The sequence below is a fragment of the Armigeres subalbatus genome, chromosome 2, assembly GCF_024139115.2.
Source record: "Armigeres subalbatus isolate Guangzhou_Male chromosome 2, GZ_Asu_2, whole genome shotgun sequence".
In the NCBI taxonomy this organism is placed as follows: domain Eukaryota; kingdom Metazoa; phylum Arthropoda; class Insecta; order Diptera; family Culicidae; genus Armigeres; species Armigeres subalbatus.
The window spans coordinates 330450045-330473974 of record NC_085140.1 but is presented as its reverse complement, the minus strand read 5'-3'; the positions used below and the strand labels follow the sequence as shown (position 1 = coordinate 330473974).

The following is a 23930-nucleotide window of genomic DNA, read 5'->3' as shown; positions in this document are numbered from 1 at the left end:
CTAGAAGTTACGTATTGCCAAAATGTACCTCTTTGTAAAAGTCAGTCAAATTTAATTGAATATCAAATAATTATTCGCTTGTTGGGATGAGCTGCAACTTTACACTCGTTGATTTTAAAATTATTGCTGTGTAGGTAAATGAACCTCTCAATCTTCTTGTAACTTTATTTTGTATTTTGTTAATCAATGTAATAATAAATTTATATTATATATGAAAATATAAAATATGATAATATAAAACATTTGAGAAAATAAAATATAAAATCATGAAAGTATAAAGATTAAATACCTGATAAAATAAGCATACAAAGATGTAAACACGAAAAAAGAAAATATTAAAATTCAACAAGACAAAACAAGACAAAAGAACAAATATGTAATTATGAAAATATTAAAAAATAAATATATGCAATTATAATCGCTTCAACACGTGTTTATGAAAACAAGATAAAATTAAAATATAAAAATATGAAAAAAAAAAAGAAAATATGAAAATGATGCAAAATGAAAATGTGATAAAATTTGAAAAAAAAATAATACTAAGAAAATATGAATATGTTAAAAATAAAATATAAAAAAAATATACTAATATAAAATATAAAAATAAAATATACCGTATATATAATTATTTAAGAACCTCTTAGGGGAAATGTTACATGGTTATAAGACTAGCAAGTTTCGGTTTACTTTATTGTGAGGAATCAAATAAACGAAAATATGAAAATATTCGAGTAAAAGTATATGTTAAAAAAAGAAAGGTTACTGACAGTATTTCCATCATGTTTCATGTCCACGCAATAAATAAATTTTATAAACTAGCTTATAACTTGCCTAAGTCATAATTGAATTGGTTCATAAAATATTTAGAGAGTGTAGAATATCATTTATGCATTCCTGAGCAACACACATGATGTGAATCAGTTGTAATTCTCATGTGACTGAATTTGGTCATAAGTTACCCAAATGAATCATTGTGAATTATGCTGATAGGGTAATCACTTGTCATAAGACAATTTGTAATTGTAATCACCAGATATGTGAGGTATTCTTTACTGTCTCATACTTGACTCGACTAAATGTTTGATGGGCTCGAGGACATGATTAGATACATACCTTCGCTGGAACATAGTTCTAGGCGAGGTTGATTTGTTGACAGACTACTTGATCCACATCCAGGACGATTTGGGGGACTCATAACATCGCATTTTGTACCAAACTTGCATGGGCTCGGAGGATTGAAAAATCATCTGAAGGAGACATATTTCAAGACAGGGTTTATTTGCAAGTCCTGGTTCATTTGGTAAGTAATTTAAAAACAATTATGTCCACTAAATTGCGTTGATATCGTGGTTGAAGGCATCATGGCAGCCTTGGTGATCTGGTAGTATTTGATTCAAACCCAGGACCATTTGAAGATCTTACAACATCTCCTATGCCTGGATTTGTGACGCAGGTGGAAGACAATTTTCGGAGGACATGATAGGGTTTATACTGCGAGAGGACATCATGGAAACCTTGGTGATGATAGACCATTTTACTCAAAGTCCAGGATAATTCGGAGTTCTTAGAACATCTCAAATACCTGGACTCGAGACGCAAGTGAAAGATAAATACTCGGAGGACATAACTGGGTTGATACCGTGGCTGGGGGCATCATGGAAGCCTTTGTTGATTCGATAGACTATTTACTCAAACTTCAGGACAACTTGAGATCTTACAATATCTCAAATGCCTGAATTTAAGACGCAAGTGAAAAATAAATACTGGAGGACATAATAGGGTGATAACTGGTATGGGACATCATGGAAGCCTGTTGATTCTGGTAGATCATTTGATTCAAACTCCAGGAAAATTTGAGATCTTCACCTCATATGTTTGGATTTGAGACGCAAGTGAAAGACAAATACTCGGAGGACATAATTGGGTTGATACTGCGTGCGGGGCATTATGGAAGCTTTGGTTGATCTGATGGACCGTTTTACCAAACTCCAGGTCAATTTGAGATCTTTAAAATCTCAAATGCCTGATTTGAGACGCAAGAGAAAGATAAATACTGGAGGACATAATTGGGTTGATACTACGGCAGAGGACACCATGGAAGCCTTAGTTGATCTGGTAGACATTTTACTCAAACTCCAGGTCAATTTGAGATCTTACAACATCTCAAATGCCTGGATTTGAGACGCAGAGAAAGATAAATACTCGGAGGACATAAATGAGTTGATATGTGGCTGGCATCATGGATGCTGCTTGGTTGATCTGATAGATCATTTTACTTAAACTTCAGGACAATTTGAGATCTTACAACATCTCAAATGCCTGGATTGGAGGTTAGTGAAGATAAAACTGGAGGATAATGGGGATACGCGGTATGGACATCACGGAAGCCTTGTGATTCGGTAGATCATTTGATTCAAACTCCAGGACAATTTGAGATCTTACAACACCTCATATGTTTGGATTTGAGACGCAAGTGAAAGACAAATACTCGGAGGACATAATTGTGATACTGCGGCTGAGGGCATCATGAAAGCCTTGGTTGATTCGGTAGACCATTTGATTCATTCCAGTACAGTTCGGAGATCCTAGAACATCATAATTTGTTATAACAGATGATTCGTATATAGTTTATATTTATTTAACAAAGTTCACAGTAGACATGCTTGAAAACATTTTCTGAAACTTCATACATACTGTGGTATAAAGTGGTTCCTAAAGGCACCGAATGATCACATGTATAGTAGGGATACTCAAATGTGTTCTTATGTTCCAGGTGATGTCTTTTATACGTTATTCTATCATTTCCATCATCACTATATGAATAGATATCATTTTTGGTAATGAAATATAATACATCTCCAAAATCGCATTTTCTAAACCGTTGCTTTACTCCCACTGTTCTAGTGAAAAATTGAACACCCCTAGATACAATATTTTGCAATGTCCAGAAACTAGAAGAGATGGCTAAGAGGTTGGTGAAAATACTGAGAAAATCGGTTGAAAACCACTGAGATATAGTCATTTGAAAATTTAGTTACAACGATTTTCTGACGAATGTATCCGCATGTTTTTTTGCGAATCAATCCTAGTGTTAAAGAAGCTGTGCCTGCCGTGTGAGTTATTCCAGTTCGTGGAAGCAGCGCGTACTGACGTACTTTTCGCTCGCGCATTTTTTTTTCGTTCGTTCGCTGTGTTGACGTTCACAGCATGCAGCCACCATAGCAGAAGAATATGCATGAAAGAAGAAGACGCATTTTTGTCATTCTATGCTTGATGATGATCCGATGCAGTGGGTAGCGGCGATTGATGCGATCGCTCGGAGTTCACGGCACAGTGATATGCTACGATGGCAGGGTGGTGGATGAAGAAGAATAAAATTAGCCCAGAGAGATTTGGTCTGCCATCCAGGGAAGTTATTGGTTTCATAATCCACATCCTTCCGGATGGGAACAAGGCATGGCATATGAATGACCGACCATGTGTTGTTGTGGTTGGTACGATTGTACGACAATTATCCGAAATGCAATTCCTGAATGTAATTCCCCGAATAATAATTCCTCGAATGCAACATTTCCTAATTGTTTCACAGTGCAGATAAAGCTAAAACTGAAAAGAAATCTGCGTCGTTAAACAAAAAGTGTACAACTATTTTGATATATTTTGAGCTGCAAAAGTGAGGGTCTGGGACAATTCGCTTAAAAATTGTAAAAATGAGATGCTGGTATTAAGACCATTATGCGAACTGTCATTAGGCTAGTGAGAAGTAAGAAATGAATAATGAGTAGAAAGTAATGAAAAGTGAAACGAGAAGTGAGAAGAGCGAATGAAAGTGAAAAGTGAGACGAAAAGCTAGAAGTGAAAAGTGAGAAGTGAGAAGAGAAGCGAACATTGAGTAGTGAGTAGTGGAAGTGAGACATGAGACATGAGAAGTAAAAGAAGAAATGAGAAGTACATTTTTTTGTTCGGATGAACCACTGCGTCCATTTCATGAACTTTGTGTAGATACCCGTGTCATTTGTTTAGTGCATGTCTTTCTGCTCCATTTCTATTGAGAAGAAATGAAGTAGTCGTTTTTATTCAGATATTTTCTCAAGCTTAATGTAAGGCCTCTTTAGATTAAGGTACGCCATTTATACCTTCCAGAAGCGGCTATACCAACTCTAAAGGCGCGCCCCCAATCAGTTTCTGGCTCAACAATAAGTGGGATAATACTGATTTTGACATGCATCGGTACTGCAGTTCAAACATATTTTGCGTCTGCTTATGAGTTCCGGATTCGTTTTGTACAGAGATCTGATTTCATTGTGTTTTATTTCTGAATCTCACCTTTACAGAGCTCTAATTAGTCAGAGGGTTCAGCAGATCCACCAAATTCGTATCCGCTTCTTTCCTAATTAATCAGCGCTCTGGAGCTTTGAGATTCATCGTCATCGGCTTAAACCAGCCTACAGATTGAGTACGTTTTATAATTTACTCCATTGACTCCATCCAAAAGTGGCAAAAGGTGGGTCATCTAAAAGCAGATTATAGTCGCTCCATACTCTTCCGACCATCACTCATAAGTATTAACAAGAATAGTAAGAACTAGATAGTGGGGATCTTTCTCCGTAATGTCACCACGAAAAAAGGTGTCTCACCGATTACAGGTCTGTTAACTGCCTGGCCAATTGTTTCACCCCCAGGCCATTCATCCCCTCGGCAGGGTCGCCTGACACCTTGGGATTCGGGGTTAGGGACGTCATATTGTCAGTTTGAGTGTTTAACGAGCCTGGCGATATGACCGGATTTACACCGTTACGCACTACTTCAGAGTATCCGTATCCCAGCGTAACGGGACAAGGAAGTACATAGTAAGAAGTGAAAGTGGAGTAAGAAGTGAGAAGTGAAAAATATGATGCGAGAAGAGTGATGTGAGGGGCGAAAGGGCGAAATACGAAGTGAGATGAAGGAAGAGAGAATGGAAAATAAGGAAGGAGGATAGAGATAAAGGAAGAAAATATTATGTTTTCCGGTATAAGGCGAAGGAAAGGGATATTTTTTTAAAATAATCGCTTCGCCCGGTATTAGTGGAAAACGAGTTATAAGCCTTCTTATAGCTCAAATTACCGTCAACCCATCATTGAAGAAAGTCACCCACCGAGGAGAAAAGCAGTTCCAGACTCCAGCAGACATAACTATATCCGGTGGATGCTCCATTTGTTGTCTTTCGATTTGCTCTTATTCCGATATGCGTATTATTTTTTATGATTCATATTCACGATTACAGTAACTTCTTGAAAAGGACAGGAGTTTGATTTTTAAAATTTTACCATGATGCTTTCAATCGAATTCTGTTCGCGATTCTACTCCACCAAAGAAATTCAGCCTTTGTTTGATCATATATTAAAAAGTGAATACGAAAACACTTTTTCTATTTTTTTTTGTAACGCAAGTCGAAGACACTGTATCGGACGCCCATATAGATGTGCCTGACTTGCGGTTTCGGCAGTTTATAATTTAACAATAAGGAAGATCAAGGGCATACAATATTACGAAAGATTTGATCATGTTCGGCATCTCCAAAGAGACACTCTGGTACAAATCTTTGAACGCTGCTCTGTTCGGGCGCTTATAGTCTATGACGATTATGTGTGCAAAAAAACTTTATTTTCGGGATTTGTTACATTCGGAAATTGATCCGGGAATTGTTATTCGGGGAAATTGCATTCGAGAAAATTGCATTCGGGAATTGGTTTTCGGGAATTGTCGTACAATATGTTGGCACTAAACAACACGTGCATTAAAACAGAGTTATACTCAACAGTTCGAATTCTCTAGCAAATATCACACAAAAAATTAATAAATAAATAAATAAATAAATAAATAATAAAAAAAAAATAAATAAATAAATAAATAAATAAATAAATAAATAAATAAATAAATAAATAAATAAATAAATAAATAAATAAATAAATAAATAAATAAAAATAAATAAATAAATAAATAAATAAATAAATAAATAAATACATAAATAAATAAAAAAATCATAAATAAATAAATAAATAAATAAATAAATAAATAAATAAATAAATAAATAGATAAATAAATAAATAAATAAATAAATAAATAAATAAATAAATAAATAAATAAATAAATAAGTAAATAAATAAATAAATAAGTAAATAAATAAATAAATGATTGAATAAATAAATAAATCAATAAACAAATAAACAAATAAATAAATAAATAAATAAACAAATAAATAAATAAATAAGTAAATAAATAAATAAATAAATAAGTAAATACATGAAAATGAATAAATAAATAAATGTAATTAATAACATTGTAATTTACAATAAATCATTATATTTTCAGCTAGATGGGTGTTGACAACATCGACCACCTAAAACGGTATAAAATCAACATTTAAAAAATATTATTAAACATTTTCTATTAAATAGAAGAATCAAATTTCATCACTAGTTATTAGCTTATGCCTATAGGCTTATATATAGGCTCCATTGTTATGGAAATATCATCACTTTGTTTAATTGGACGAAAGTTGAAACAAGAACAAAAGGGTGCGACAACCGATCAGCCTCCCTTTCAAGTTCCTGAAAACCAATTGCCCAAGATCCCCAAAATAGTAAACCTCGAAACACGTTATCCAGGAAATAACATTTCCCCGAAAATGACGTTTCTCTGAAAATGACAATGCCTCGAAATTGACATTTCCTGAAAATAACATTTCAGCAAAAACAGTATTCCCGAAAATTGAGGAAAATTTTAAAATTCTTTTAATCAATATCAATAGCAAGACAATTAAAAAATTGTCCAAACAATACATACTTTGTTTCCACAGTTTTCATAAAAATAGGTACTCTATCAGGAAGGACAAGACAAAAATAACAACTTGAAATAAACAGCAGAATGCAAGACAGCAATAGCAGATATAGAAAAGTAGAACCTTAGGTTCTGTATTAGAAGTAGTTAAATCTATTAATACATCACAGCTTTATAGCGTGTGACAATGAAACACTGCTTGATTTTGTCCATAAAGAGCGGCGTACGTGCTATTTCTTATAGACATTTTTAGATGATGTGTAATTGTTCATTGTACACCAACCAGAGAGTGCATGATTTTATTTCAATCTTGCATTAATTCCATGTACAGTTTGTCATAATTTGCGACAAATGCATAGATTGCATTAGGTCCTTTCACAACGTCAACGCTGTAGGGGAGGGAGGGGTCAAGCAGAGTGTTACGATCCATACAAAAAATTAAACCTTTCATACAAAAAGTGTTACGAGGGGAGGGTGTCCAAAATCACCAAATTTAGCGTTACGTAATTTTAGAAAGAACCTTAGCAATCGGCAGGCCCTTGTCTGTCAGGAGAAAATAAGAACTGTTTATGTGGCCTACACATTTTAAGCCCTAAATGCTGTAGACTTCACAACCTTGGCTACCTTACAAAAAAATAGACCGACGATTAGAAGACGGGAATTGAACTAGGACCATCCACGCTTGGCGCTTCTCGTCTGACGCGCTAGCCATCTGGACTAAATGCCAGATAAAAGAAGCAGTGATTAAAGACTATCATAATCCACGTTGTTTGTTGGTGATGTGAGAATTATCCATCAACTCAAGTAGAAGCGTGATAGGGACAGAATGGTGATACAAGTGAAATTGACACCATGCAAATTTGTGTCCTTTCCGTCATTCAGCTAAATGGAATCAGGAGGATTGTGTGGGTCAATGATATTGTTGTACACTAGGTGGCTCAAAACACTTTTCACATTTTTTGGCCTCTTATTCGGTTCTATTTGATGCCCTGATGCTCTGGACAAAATTTCAGCCAAATCGGTCAACGTTTGGTGCTAAACTTGTTGGATGTTTATATGGAAAAATGCAGAAACATCCAAAACAGTGATTTGCAATTGGACGGACAATTAACGATCAAGAACCATGTTATACTGAAAACCGCGAGAGATTAGAGTTTATTAGACAAAGATATTAGTATTTTATGAGTGTTGTAGGTGATGTTATTTTTTCAAAGGTAAAGAAACGAAATTTGCTCAAACCTCACTTCAGAGAAATGGCATAACTTAGCCAGAACTCAATCTTCTCGGTTTTCAGCATAACAATCTGTATTAAATTCTTCAAGATCTGAATGAGTATAATAGTTCTTCATAGTAAGGCCATCCAACTGCAATTCACTATTAATTGTATATTATTCGGCAACTCGGCTACGAAAACCTTTTTGTTAAAATCTTATTGACGCGCACAGCATATGTTTCGAAATGGACAAATTGATGAAATTTGCAAAGAATCCACGTGTCTTGAGGACCGAACCTCAACCTCCTACTCTAGATAGGCGTGATAACCCACAACAAGCATCACAAGGTCACGTTTGCGGAAAAGCCATCAGAATCGAGTACCAACCTCCTCCGCGGTTAGCCTCTTTTGCAAATTGAATATCTTTCGGATGCTTGATTTGCCCAATCTCACTGTGCTTTACTGTTGTATATCCACAGTCAAGCGAGTGACATTGTTTATTAAACGATTCTGTTTTGCAATTCACTGTTTTGGATATTTCTGCATACTTTTTGCATATAAACTTCTAACGAGTTTAGACGCCCAAACGTTGACCGATTTATTGAAGAGGGCGGCCCATCAAAAAAATTGAAAAAAGTTTTTTCTAATTTGAGCCACCCTACTGTACACGATACAATACTTGTTCCAGGAGGAGCCAACGAGAGTCGTTTGGATGTATTGATCGAAACCAAATGAATGCAATGAGTATGTATGACATTTTGATATGGTATGCGAGATTTGACAAAATGTTTAGCAAGATGTCATAAAAAAAATATTTTTTTTTGACCAAACATGTTTAGTGTTTGTAAAAAAATGCAACATTTGTATTGTTTGTCAGAATCGTTTAATCAGTAAAACATTCTAGTTTGATGCCTTTTAAGGCATCAAAAATATTCTTTTATCTTGTTACACGGAAAATAATCAACCCGAGCGAGAGAAATAAACTCAATAATACCTCATTCTGTTTTTGATACTGTTATGAGATCAGCCTTGTGGGTAAATCACAAATATTATGCAATACTTCAGGCATAACATACTCTGTTATTACAATGCCAAACGCATCACAAATAATCCAATGTATTTCAGTATTCTATATTAATTTTAGTTATTTTTGGTGATTTACTTCTTATGTAAGGCTAGTTAATACCTTTAGGAATTTCTCTCAGCCTTGGCAGTCTGTAAAAGCAGCAAACACGAGTTTGCCTTTACATCCAATTTCTGTTGTCAAGGTCGTCGCTCCTGCTCGGGATTAAAACCAACATTAAAAATTTCCAATATTTCATCTTCCAATAGGAATTTTCATACTTTAAGTATATTAAGTAAATAATCTACAATGGTGAATCGATCAAGCAATTCGTTGAATGGATAAAAAACTTTTAAAAATAAAATCCTGGAAATTAAAAATGTGAAATTGATAATATCGCGGAGTAAAAGTTTTGATTAACATGCTTAGACCGTTTTTAGGAATAAGCAAAATAGTGATTTTGAGCGGAAAAAATAGGTTCTGATGGAAAAATTCACATTCCATATTAGCAAACAATCCATAAACTCATTTATCTGGCCCCTTAAGCTGAGATTGGTTCATTATTTTCAATTCGAACAGATCCAATCGAAAGCACGAATCCTCAGGGGCACATGTAGGCTTCTCTACGCAATAAACAAAGGGTAAGCACCAACTCTTTCCCGAATAAATCGGGAAATATTCCACTACGGCGGGCAGAATACTACACTTGATGTTCAGTTTGATCTCGTTGCTCAGGTTTCGCCTTTCGGTGTTGGCCCGCATTGTATGACCGCTGGAACTTCTGCTCACCTTTCATCACCCAGACTTTGGCTCGTGCGTACGATTTTCATCGTCGATTTGAAGTCGAGGGTAGCAGCCCGCGTGAGGAGGGACTGTATCACGCACGATGGATGATGATGCACCGAAACGCTAGAGGGTTAGAGATTGACGGTTCATGAATAGTCAAATAAAAGGTAACATTATGAAAATAAAATCTATTTGTAAATTAATGTTCAATTGAATTTGAAATTAGTTATAAAAATATAAAGTACTTCATATTCTACCCAACAGTACTCAACAGTGAGTAAATTGCTCTTGTTACCGTGTATGGGCTTCGGGGATTTCTCACGTTCCATTAAAAATGTATAAAGAAAAACTTATCAATTTGAAAGAAGAAAAGAAGGGCTGCAGACAGTATTGTAAAATGTCATCTGACAAATTTGCTCTAAATATTTTTAGAAGCTCCTCCATATTTTATCATCGCGATTAGGTTGGCTCCTGAATTCCTGTAATTTAATTGCTTCAATTCTGATTTCAAACCGTACCCCGCATCACCCTAAATCACTCCTTGCATCTATTTTATAGGTGGATTACGTTAATGAGCCTCGACAACAAGGCCGAAACACAAAGATGAAGGCTAATTTGACTGATTAATTGTGGAAAGCGCCCTTATAATCAATTAAATAGCATCATTTAAAATGACAAAATGTAAACGATCCATCCGCGGACGATGGTGGCATTCAATCATTATTTGCGCTTTTAATTGTTCAATGGACATTTATTCATTTCTATTGATATCAATGTGTGCAGGCGAATGCCATGAATCGTCGTCATGCACTTTGGGGGAAATACTACCATTCACTGTTCTCTCATATTCATCGAATTGGATCTATATGAAACCATGCTAAATCTAACATCACGTAGGCTAGGTTGAAGAAGTTCATACCGTGAAATATGAAATTCGCTAAATTTCTATTTTGACCGTGGGCGTCAAAACGCCTTCTGGGCACCAACCTATGATGATTTCACGCCTTCACGCTCCGTTTCCACTAGAACAAAAGAAATGGACATATGATTCATAAGAAAACAACAAAGCTGTTGCTCCAAGACTTCTCCGTCAGCAGTCTCTCATTTTTATTTACGCTTTCATACTTTTGTTGAATGAAAAATTAAATTTTGATTAGATTTTCGATTGTGTTGAGACGATGATGTCTGAATACAAAATATGCGTTTCTTAGTTTTTGAGACCTTGACATTGTTCTGAAAACTATCGGCATCCGGGTAACATATATCAATTTCATTTATGAATAGACAAAAAGCAATATGCCCAAATTACTTCCTTGAGGTACTCCGAAATTTTTCAAAACGTTTCAGACTGTCGGTATTTTGACACAGTGTGCAACTAATTTAGGAGATGCAACGCTGGAACTAGCAAACAGAGCATCATTTACAATAATCTGGAACACTTTCGAGCCACGATAGTTTTGAATGTCTGCCTTGTCACCTTTCTTATGGGTAGGGAACATAACCGATGATTTCCAACATGTAGGGGAACTGTTCCGTTTTCCATCTCACTGAACATATATTCATCTCATCGCAAAACAAAGAAATACAGCACCAATATCGTCGCTTTTTTGCTAACACGCGTGCTCACTGGTGAAAAAATCAGAAAAATGAGAAAAAAACCAAATTCCTTTTTATTGTTTTATTTTTGATGGGATTGAAATAGGAGCTATGGGATGAAGTGCCGAACCGTTCCCCTACGAAATTTACAATGCGCCAAGGAATTATTGAATATAACAGTGAGTGGATATACAAGAGCATCTGCGCATTTTGTTTAATACACAGGCAATTCCGACAGGACCATCAGAGCTGGACTGTTTCCATTATCAATTGCTGCTTTAACAAGATTTGTAGAGATTTCGAAGCAACTTAACTCGACTGTATTGTTGCGATTATTTGCGATTCCGATGCCACAGAACAGTTGAATGCAGTCTTGAAAGGTTGCATTGACCTTGCAGCGTACTGGTGCACTTGTCCTTAAAGTGCATTTTCACCGGCAATCCATTTCCTTTCGAAAGACCAAAACTGCTTTCACGTATCGCTAGTAGAGGAAACGGTTATACAGACGATAACTGTTACTCGCCTGAGTGAATACCCGCTTCAAGAATGGACAACGAGATCGACAGTAACTACGTCAAGCTTTTGACCTTGCTTGTTTAACTGACATAATCTTCCAGGAGATAAAAGGTGTTTTGGGGAATCGAGATGTGGTCTATAAGCAAGCCATTTATAGTTTTCTTTGTTCCTAGCAACATTTTTCTCGACCGTCACTCGCTGGCACTGCTCATCTAACCATAAGGACGTTAGGCATAAGTACGTTAGACATAGTGAACGTTACGCGTAATGTACGTTAGGCATAATAGACCTTGTGATAGAGTTCTCTCTTATGGCCCTCTGTAATAAGCCGACATGTTATCTTTGAATATCTTCAAGGCAACAGTTATGCGAGCGAGGATTTTCCGACAACATCACCAGAAATTCCTCACAGGTTGTTACTTTCAAGGCCTGGGGTCTACGATTTTCCAGGAGGATTTCGTTCTGACTGTGGCGTTGTTCCTTGCTGCAATGAACAGTGAACCTAATTTAACCTATCGCCTAACCCACTTAGTCAAACTCATAGTCGTTTCATGCAGCACCGCAAATGCTGCCATCACGAATTGAAATGAAGTTCTCCAGCTGAATTACCGGTTTTTGATTTCATATTGTCTTCGTCGGTTACCCGACGTTACAAGCTAGAACAAGTTTCTGAAGACTGAGTACTGCGTACCAAGTCTTTCATTCGACTATGTTACCTCCGTCCACCGGGAGCGCATGGCATAAAGTATTTGGCATAATGATTTGGCATAATGCCATTTGGCATAAGGTCTTCTGGCATAATTTTCTTTGCGTTCGCTAAAAGGTGACTAAGTGGTGCGGGAAACACCCCGAATAGTAAATATAACACCTGTCGATAAATAAATTAAAAGACATTATCCTCTCGTGAAAGAATGCATTTGAATGTAATGCAAAAGTAGGCGCCGGATTAAAGCAGTGGTGGATGTTATCCTCTTTAAAAGAAGGCGTGGATAGGAGGCAATAGGATATAATACCTTCTTTAAAAGTAGTGGTCATTTGGCATAAAGCAGGCATATAACGCCATTTGGCAAAACCATTTGGCATAACGCGATTTGGCATAACGCCATTTGGATAAGGTCATTTTCGATAAAGGCCATTTGGCATAATGGTCATTTGGCATAACGGACATTTGGGTAATGAACTGCAAGAAAAGAGTTCATTTGGTCATATTTCATGTAATGTTTAGCGTAGATAAAGTAGGTTAGGTCGAGGCTGTTTTCTGATAAATTTAGACTGATGGTAGATATTACCGGAAGAATGTAACAAAACGGCAGAATTGCTTCCGAGGGAGGGATCACATCCATCATTATTCCGGCCACGTACCTACTTTTAAAGTAGGGATTACATCCACCATTGTTTCAATCCGAATGCGCCTTAAGATCGGATCAAATCCACCATTGCCTTGATCCGGGCAAGCGCCCAACTTTGAAAACTCAAGCTATACACTTGTCGTAGACGAGTTACTAAAGCCAATAAAGTCACATATGAGTTACTGCATCGAAATCAATCTGAATTGTGCTACTCGGGGAAGAGATCACATTCACACTGCTTTATTCCCGCAAGCGTCACTTATAAAGAAGGAGTCACATTCACCATTTGCATAATCCGGCAGGGCCATTTAAAGAAGGGATCATACCATTATTGCACAATTCGGGCCACACAAGGCAGCGCCTACTTTTAAAGAAGGGATACACACCATTCTCAACTGGCAAACGCCTTTTTAAAGAAGGAATATATCCACATTGCCTCAATCCGCAAGCGCTCTAAAGAAGGAATCAAATTCCCTATGCATAATCCATTCAAGCGTTTACTTTTAAAGAAGGATCACATTTACGGCCTTAATCCGAGCATGCGCCTACTTTTAAAGAAAGGATCACATCCACCGTTGTCTTAATCCGGGCAAGCGCCTTCTTCTATAGAAGTAATCATATCTTCCATTGTCATAATTCGGGCAAGCGCCTACTTTTAAAGAAGGAATCACATCCTCCATTTGTTTATTTTTTTTGTTTATTTTTTTAGGAAAAAGGAAAAGCCTGTTTGAGTTGAACTCTTTTTGTTCTCTCTCAAATAGGCGCAAAATCTCTTCGTCTTTTCGTACCAACAGAATAATTTCACTCCAAATGATACAAATACAATTTTTTCTTACAACTATTTACATAATTAAAGTCTAGATCTAGTATCAACAATTTAAACTAACCTTTCTAAACGTGACAGGGAGGGAAAACCTGTTCCGAAGAGTGTTACGACTCAAAAAATCGAATTCATTTGAGCAGCGATTGAAAATTCTGCACATGCTCAATGTTCGTTCGCCGTAATTCGTCTGGCACCGGGAGGAAAAAGAATTGTCTAGAACGATATTTGTTTTGACGTTGAAATTCAGCTGGGACAAAAGAGGAGGCGAGTCAATGTTCAGAAGTAAAGGTCTCTACAAATAACGCACGGGCAGTACCAGACGCTGAGTAAATCTAGCTCAATTAACATATGAGGACTTTACAAGGCAAATGTCAGGTTTCTCCACGGAGGTGACGAGGAACGCATGAATTTACGCTGAACTGATTCAATAAATTTATTCTGATAGTAAGGTGCCTAACATACAGATGAATATTCTAAAGTGGATCTCATTAGAACAAATAGAGCCTTTAAACAGGACATCATTAAAATCTCAGCTATCGAAAAATGAAACCCAGTGTACGAGGCCTTAGAGACTATGAAAGCAACATGTTCATTAAACGTCAGCTTAGTGTCTAATAATACACCTAGATCCTTGACAACAGTTTCTCTACGTAGTGTGGTTGATCCAATAGTATAGTCAAAGGCAATTGCTGAATGTTTACGAGAAAACGAAAAAATTGCCATTGCCATAATCCAGGCAAGCGCCTTATTTTAAAGAAGGATCATCCACACGACCTTAATCGGCAAGCGCTCACTTTTATAGAAGAGATCATATCCACCATTGCCTTAATCCGGCAAGCACCTACTTTTAAAGAAGGGATTACATCTTTCATAGCCAAATGACACAAACCTCACTTTTTGAAGAAGGATCATATCCCATTGCCATAATCCGGTCACACGCCTACTTTCAAAGAAGGGATTACATCCACCATTGCTCTAATCCGGGCATGCGCTCATTTTCTCTGCATTGCAAATGCATTCTTTCCACGAGAGGATGATGTCTTTCTAATAGTTATCGACGGTGTTATATTTACTATTCCGGGTGTTTCCTGCACCACTTAGTCACCATTCAGCGAACGCAAAGAAAAGTTATGCCAAATGTCCGTTATGCCAAGAGACTCTTATTTTTGACGCTGGTCATAATTATACCAAATGTCCGTTATGCCAAATGACCGTTATGCCAAATGGCGCCAAATGACCTTATGCCTAATGGCGTTTCAAATGACTTTAGCAAATGGCTGCCCCGCGTGTGGCCGTATTAGGGAATGAAGGATGGACCCTTCTTTTGTAGGTGCTTCCCGGATTATGGGAAAAGGATATGATCTTCTTTAAAAGAGGCGCTTGCCCGGATTAAGGCGGGGATGCGATTACTTTAAAGGTAGGCGCTTGTCGGATTATGACAATGGATGTGTGATCCCTTTTTTAAAAGTAGGCGCTTATCCGGATTAAGGTCATGGAGGATCCGATCCCTTCTTTAAAGGTAGGCGCTTGCATGGATTATGACGACAATGGATGATGCGATCTCTTCTTTAAAAGTAGGCACTTGTCCGGATTAAGGTCAGGGTGGATGTGATTTCTTCTTTAAAGTAGGTGATGAGCACTAAATGAATTATATTTTGTACGGTCTAGAACTCTACCCGCGTTTAAAATTAAGAGAGCGCAATGCGATGTATATACTGACCGATGCCCACCGTGTTGTAGTGGTCACTGAATATTGTATATAGAGAAACAGGAGATGTAAATATAGAGTAAGTCATCTAGAAATACACCTCGAGTTCACGAGTTTTGTGTGTTTTCGGTCGATTGTGCGGTCAAATTACAATCCGGTAAAGTACGAATAAAGGGTTTATCCAAGGTAAACACAGGATCATAAGGATCACAATTGTAAGAGTGAGTATCGGGTGCTTAAAGTGACTAAGTAACGAGCATAGTAGACACAACCTATGTAGGCACATGTGCTGATAGTTCGAGAGCAAACATCCAAGCAGTGAACCATCCAACATAATCATTCTAAACGATAGTGTGTGTATCAATTTTACGATCATCTTCTGGGCCGTCTATTGCTAGACGGTGGAAAACTAAGGAACGGAAGCCCCAGCATTGAAGCCGAAACAGTAGGTGCTTGCCCGGATTATGGCAGGAAGAATCTTATTTAAAAATACGATGGATTAGTCATGGTGGATGCGATCCCTTCAGGCGCCTGTATGATAATATGGCAATGGATGATGTGATCCCTTCATTAAAAGTAGGCGCTTGTCCGGATTATGGTAATGGTGGATGTGATCCCTTCTTCAAAAGTAGGCACATTCCCGGATTAAGGCCATAGTGGATGCGATCCCTTCTTTAAAAGTAGACGCTTGCATGAACTATGGCAATGGAGGATGTGATCCTTCTTAAAAGTAGGCACTTGCCCGGATTATGACATTGGTGGATGTGACTTCTTTCAAGTAAGGCGCTTGCCCGGATTGAGGCAGTGGTGGAGTGATCCCTTCTTTAAAAAATAGCGGATTATGCAATGGATGTGATTCCTCTTTAAAAGAAGGTGCTTGCCCGGATTGAGGCAATGGTGCATGATCCCTTCTTGAAAATAGGCGCTTGCACGGATTATGGCAATGGAGATTTGATTGGTTTTTAAAGTAGGCGTTTGTCCGGATTGAAAAAATGGTGGATGTAATCCCTTCTTAAAAGTAGGCCCTGTCCGGATTATGGCAATGGTAGATGACCTTCTTTATAAGTAGACGCTTGTCGGGTATAAATCAATGAGATGTGATCTCTTCCCGAAAAGCACAATTCAGATTGATTTGGTTGCAAAATCGGCGCATGCTCGAGATTGAATGGTGGGTGTAATCTCTACTTTAAAAGTAGGCATGTGGCCGAATAAAGCTTGAGGATGTGATCCTCTCTCGGAAGTAATTCTGCCGTTTTGCTATTTCGTTCTTCCGGAAAATGTCTACCATCAATCTAAATTTATCAGAAAACAGCCTCGACCTACTTTATCTACGCTAAACGTTACATGAAATATCCTTTCGCTTTCACAATTCGAAATTATGCCAAATGACCCACTCTTTTCGTACAGTTCAAAATTATGCCAAATGTCCGTTATGCCAAATGACTGTTATGTCAAATGGCCTTTATGCCAAATGACCTTATGCCAAATGGCGTTATGCCAATGACTTTTATGCCAATAGACCCCCGTTCACCAGACCGCTCTCTAAAGAATCCCATCCAAAATGGATCGCGCGCGAAGGAAGGCAGCTTTATCGTATTCAATGTAGTAAACGCGTTAGCCCCGGCTCTTTGTGACTTGATATGGGTGTAAATATGATGTGCACTCATAACGATTAACGAAAGGGTGAAGCTAATGGGATTAGTTCACTGTATACAAGAAAACTTCTTTTCGGCGAGCGCGAGCCATTTTGAACGGGATTCTACAGAGAGCGGTCCCGGAGCATGGGAGAGACTGGTAATTTTCTCGATGATTCTGAATTTGGTTGTGAGCTGAAGAATCAAAATACGTTTTGTCGAAAGGAGTAACATAAAATTTGACCCAGATGCAATTTCTTCAGAGTACGCTTTCGTCTGTCAGTCTGAGCGACGGTCGCCCACCGCTGGTGGTTGCTGTAGAAATTTTCTTAAAGTAGTCTTTATCGATTTAAATGTGTCGGCAGAAAGTGAACTTGTGGCAAGATTCTTTGGTTTTGTTTCTATTAGTCTGTTGAAAAAATCTGTTTTTCATCACTTTATATCATCACAAAAGAAAGCGCCTTTTGTAGCAGAATCACAAGTGCGCGCGTAGGGAGATAAGACAATAGTTTGCAAATCAAGCTACAGGCGACACGAAACAGACCATTTTGCAATCAACCTTTAGAAAATATCTCCTAGGAAGATCAAAATTTCTTTCCAATAACTAACTGCAACCAAATTTGATGGGGGTTTGGTAAGACGACACCATTTGGAATGAGTTTTCAGCATCATTACTGAATCACGCGGGATCGCAACAGACGACGTTTCTGTAATCAATTCTTTCTTCATATTAAATGTTGGTTCGTTGAGGTTGAATGATGACCACGGACGCCGAAGACCACCATCAATGCGATAGTTTTCCGTTGAAAATGCTACCAGTGCCATCGTGCTGCTGTTTTCGCTCCGCAGCGTCGCTTTGATGAAATATTGTTCGAACTGAGAATTAGATCCAAACCCGCAAGTTGCTGTTTGATTGTGCGTTCAGCTATATACACGAGATTGGTTGTTTTACTATTTCTAGATCGTTTGCCAATTTTAATGATAAATAGTTGAGAATCTGTATTGAACAAAACAATGTAGCGTTGACTATCCTTGATCGAATGGTCCAAAATATTGGAAATCCATCGAGAAACGGATGAGATATTAACGTAAAGTATCATATTTTCGTGACGGTCTCGATTTTCAACTAAGTGTATTCAATATAGAAAAGAAGACGTAGTCCTACGTAAAAAAAAAAATTTAATACAGAATTCTGTGAGCAAGCAGTAGAACAATATTTTATCACTTGACAAAATCAAATAGAAAAGTTTTTAATATGGTTCAAAACGGTTCAAATATACATAGAAAACTTCCCTAATGATTATTGCAATTTGTCTAAATTTCATGGCCGATGCTCTTCGTATTGACCAGCTATATATCAATATATTCTGATTCTTTGAACGCGGCTTTCGCCCGGTTATGCTTTGGGAGGATATGTCTAGAGATGTCGAAAATTAATCGATTACTTCGATTAATCGATTACTACCCAACGATTAATCGATTCAATAATCGAGAGGAATCGAGAGTAATCGATTAGTTACTAATCGATTAATCAGGATTTTACGACATCATAAGGATGTCGCAATTGGATTGATTACCTCGATTGATCGATTCATCGTTGTGATAATCGATTAATTTTGAATCGATTACTATCCAACGATTAATCGATTCAATAATCGACAAGAATCGAGAGTAATCGATTAGTTACTAATCGATTAATCGGAATTTTACGACATCTCTAGATATGTCCATATATAAGAAGAGATAACCAGTTAGTTAGCAGTTAGCAGTTAGCAGTAAGCACACATGCCATTTTCATGGTTTTCATAAAATCAAGTCACACAAATGTTGCTGCAACTGAATCAGTCAGAATTGTGTTGCAAGTGAAATTTCAGACAAACCAGCGTAATTATAGGTACTCTTAACAAATATGAGTCAGTGTTTCGTCCAGGGTGGGACGACCCTACGTTGTGATTTAATGTGATTCTCCGGGCGACGAATAAAGAAATACTTCTGCTTTGAACTGGACGGTTGATTTATTGCCTCCGAGAGGCAGCGTGCCTGCTCGGAGGTTACTATGAACACTGTACAGAACATGATTTCAGAGTCGCCTTTTATAGGCGACTCTTAGTACGGATACAATATACAAAATTTGGGGACGTGTGCAAAACAATTTAAATTTAAATCTAAATGGACTATCTGCGCGCCAAACGATCAGTGTTGGCGCGCAGGTTGAAACAATAAACAGAACAGAAAATGAACAAAACGACGCACGCTGCTCTGTTTGGCGCGTTTTTTCCATAGCCAGCAGCACAGCACAGCGACGATGACATCGGCACGATGTGTGATCGAACAGTCAGTCTAATGAGGAAAATGCAACGGCTGTTGGGCAAATATGTATTTAGGATTGAAATCTAGATGTTCACTATCAAGATCGTTGACAATGAAGGCTAAACTGTATTTAAAGGGGAATCATGAAAAGAGATTGTGCAGTTGGTTTTTGGTTGCTACAAGTTATGATAATTTGTTCTAATTGACATGTTTTTCACTTTCGCATGGTAGTTTGGGTGTTTTCGGTGGATCAGTGTTTCCAGTTCGAAAAATGTGATGTGAAAATTATGTTCTTCTGATAAACATAAATTAACTTGATGCAATTTTGGTTGAATTTTTGATAAGATAAATTTACCAATTATTGCATACCTTGCATTAGTATATCAAATAATTGGATCAAAATAACAACTTATCTAATACTTAACACAGTTATGTTTTGATGTAGTTGAAACCGAACGTAATTCGACAAATTGTTCAAAGCTATCAAGAATCACGTACATCAGTTATTTCAAACACCCCCTGTAGAAGACAATGTCCCCACCGTTTGCAGAAAGCGTTTGGGAGAAATTGATGTGAAGATAATTGAATCAGCGCTCAACCTGTTAGAGTGCTCACAGTAATTACGTTAATGGCGTTGATGATGCCAATCATAAGCCTCCTCATAAACTCTCGTTACAGTAATCGTTCTATTCACACCTCACCCGACGAAGGAAGTCGCACTTCATACTCACATTGTGGGACCAGGCCAGTCGTCGCCACGCCGGGTTCGATCGTATTTTGCATTCAAAGTAGATATCGTCCCCTTCTTTGATGTCGTCGATGGAAAGCGTCGAGCCTAGTTCCAGGTTAACTTGCGGGGGGTCTGAAAACAAAGGATAGGATTTAGTACGTTTGATTCGCCGCTAATCGTCCGTCATCCGGTCGACGGTGGTGAGGCACCCACAGTGAACGCTAATGTTCTGAAACTGTTCCAGAAATAGACCGGGGACTTGTGGATTCTCCGCCCGGCAGCCGAGTAGCCGCCCGTCGTCCTCCAGCGTGGGCGTCAGGATCAGCACCGAGATGGTCAGGTTCCGAAGAACGTGCATTTTGTGCCGTTTGAGCTTTTTGTTGCCTTTCGTCCACGTGATATTGGCATCCGGGCGGGAGCCAGCCGATTGACAAACGATCCGGTAGTCCTTGTTCGAAGCCAGCGACAGCGTCGAGTTGAGGATTTTCACCGAGAGGGGTTTTACTGGATTTGGAACCAGCAATGATGTATTGGCACGTCGGAATGGATTTCGGTGCCGGCGTCGTCGTAGTTGGTGGATTGCGGTGAGCGTGCAGAAGATGAAACGAATGAATAGCATCAATTACGTAAATTGCTTATCGTTATCTAGATGACGGATGGTTTTTGGGGATTGGTTGCCACGATAGATTTAATGTTGATGGAAAGTTGAATTTGTTATTTAATGTTGATATCCCTTTCGAGATTGACTATCTGCAGTATATCTCGGCTGTTGTTTAAAATTTTTACGGATCACAATATTGGATGGATAAATGAAGTGAATCAGAATTTGACCGATGCGTACACAAAATAATCACAAGAGAAATTATTTTGAGCTTTTTAGTGGAATGTCTTCACTTGTCATAAGACGAGTTTATACCATCTCATTTAATTCCACAACTTGATTGTACCTTGGCAGATACGTATTTCGACCTCAGCAGTAAGCTTACTGTTGAGGTCGAAATACGTATCTGTCAAGGTACAATCAAGTGGTGAAATTAAATGGGATGGTACAAACTCGTCTAATGACAAGCACAAGAGAAAGCTTTCAACAACGCCCCGCTATTTCGTTGAGGATAATGACACACCCATAAGATTTTATTTACAACAATTTGGAACAGGGTTTTCGTGCAAGTATTCAACCACATGATTATGCCCTGTTTCGGTAATCAATTTCTTTGAAATCCTAGTTTATCATTTTGACTAATTGCCTAAATAAATTACTCGCTTTAAGCATGCTTACAGCGGCACATTAGGAGTAAACCTTCTGCTATAAATACGGCAAGATTAAAAACCTTCATAAAAAATTGAATTTTTGATTTTCTAAAATAAAATAAACGAAGAAAATTTCCATCCAAGTATCAACAAGACACCCGAATGGTGGTAATGGCAGTTTAATAGTAATTTACGTTATATTCTTGTTTCAAAGTAGGTATCCAAAGAAGCCCCCGATTTGTCAAAAGAAGTCCTGCGCGACGGTAGTAACGAACACCTTTCTACATATCTGGCACCAGATATTTTTTCGTGAAAAGATGCTGGTTTTTAGAAAGCCCGCGTTAGATGTCTTTCGCTATACACATTTCAGGCGGTTAACTCCATATTGCTGTTGCGTATACACGCTAGTGCCTGGATACTGGCAGCGGTAGCAGAAAATCAGCTACTGTCTTGTTTGCACTGCTTGTGATTCCTTTACTGAAATATTTATCCTTAGAAATATCGAATCATGCACGGATTTGCGAAACAATGGAGGCGCATGGTATGGCAAAACTGCATTGTGTACTGCCCATAGTTTTATAGTTGACGTAACAGTCATTCAAAATGTCTGCGAATCTGACTTTCTACGCGTTTATGACAGCAATTCAGTCTATGTAACATCGATACGTGGCATGTTTCAAACCTCTTTTGTGTTCTTATGCGACACGATGCGCTGGTTGTTACGTCAACTGTGAAATAATAAGCAGACTAGCAGTTTGTCTTTCATTGTGTGTGTGTGCGTCATCCTCTACCCCTCACCCAGCTGGAGGAGTTGGTCAAGTAATACTACGAATAATTTGATCATATCTCATGCTCCGTATTGGTGCCCTTTTTGTTAAGAAGACTAGTACTACAAAAAGGAATCACTCCTGAAGCAAGAAAGGTTTCAGGGAAGTGCAGGGAACGGGATGTACTAGTTGTTTTTAACAGGTACAGCAAAACTTCACAAGGACGCCCTTATTCGTACTAAATACTCAGGGAATAGAAGGTCAAGAAGAGCCACCGTTGCCGACTAAAGCGTAAACCGGATACCTGGGACTCCCACAATATCCGCGGCAATAGCAGCAAACGATGCCCTGTACGTATGTAGTGATCAATTTTAAATTCTTGAATTTATGAATCAATTAAAGAGAGAAGGAATAAATTGGAACGTTCTCACCATTTGATTTCATCTTCTATTAAAATAGTTCCAGTTTTGTTTGAGACGCATCAGGAATATCCGAAAAACGACATAATTGCCATGGCACTTCTTCTTCTGTGTGATCAATTCAACAGCTGCGAAGGCTCTCGTGGGATTCGTAGGTGTTTCGGTAGCTGTTGTTTTTAAGACTGCTGGTATCGGTTCACTTCAGCAAAACTAATCGTCCATTCATATTGAGTTTTGCATTATTGTTCCACCGTTTAGTGAAAATGTATCCTCCCGCATAACGCTTTCTACAAGTAAAAAAAATGAAGCTTATGAGATATATACCAATCGGAAATCGACGGTTAAAACGGACATGAATAAATTTTTGACTTTAAAGTTTTATCGTATTGTTCAGATGACATCTATTCCGTTTGTGAAAATTTAAAAATAATTGTCATTAGAAACACAAATTACATCCTCTCTATAGCCAGATTTATGCTATTGGAAAACTACAGATTGAAATTGGCCTCTATAATCTCATTGGGAAATTTTGGGTGCAGTTCAAATCTTATATTTAATGAAGCTTATTGTTCATGGTTTATGCAAATTAACATCCCTAGTTCTTCAGAACATTTGTTTTGTTTTTAAAATTCATATTATAGTAAAAACTCTAAGCCCTGACTTTCCCTGACATTCCAAGTCCAAATCAAAACTTCCTATCTTACCAGTTTTACAGGTATTAGACATCTTGACAATTGATACTTTAAACAAGGGATCAGCTGAATCAATTGATTCAATTGCTGGAAATCTATCTTGTCATGATTTTTAATAGTATAGTAGCCCAACGTTGCTTTTATGTGGATGTTTGTAATATTGCAAGATATTTCTATACAGATTTTGATTTACCACAATGAAGGTAATTAAAAATTGTCTCTTTTTTCCTATTCCTAGAATGTATGATTTG

General features: G+C 37.7%; 1 protein-coding gene across 1 annotated transcript in view; it reads right to left on the bottom strand.

The window, feature by feature from the left end:
- The window catches only part of LOC134212740 (neural cell adhesion molecule 1-A-like), a 416812-nt gene that overhangs the window by 42978 nt on the left and 349904 nt on the right, over positions 1-23930 (bottom strand). Inside the window, exons 8-9 of the mRNA XM_062690855.1 lie at positions 20764-21054; positions 20552-20682 (exon numbers count right to left, since the gene is read on the bottom strand). Coding sequence (XP_062546839.1) covers positions 20552-20682; positions 20764-21054 — 422 coding nt within the window. The remainder of the gene's footprint in view (positions 1-20551; positions 20683-20763; positions 21055-23930) is intronic.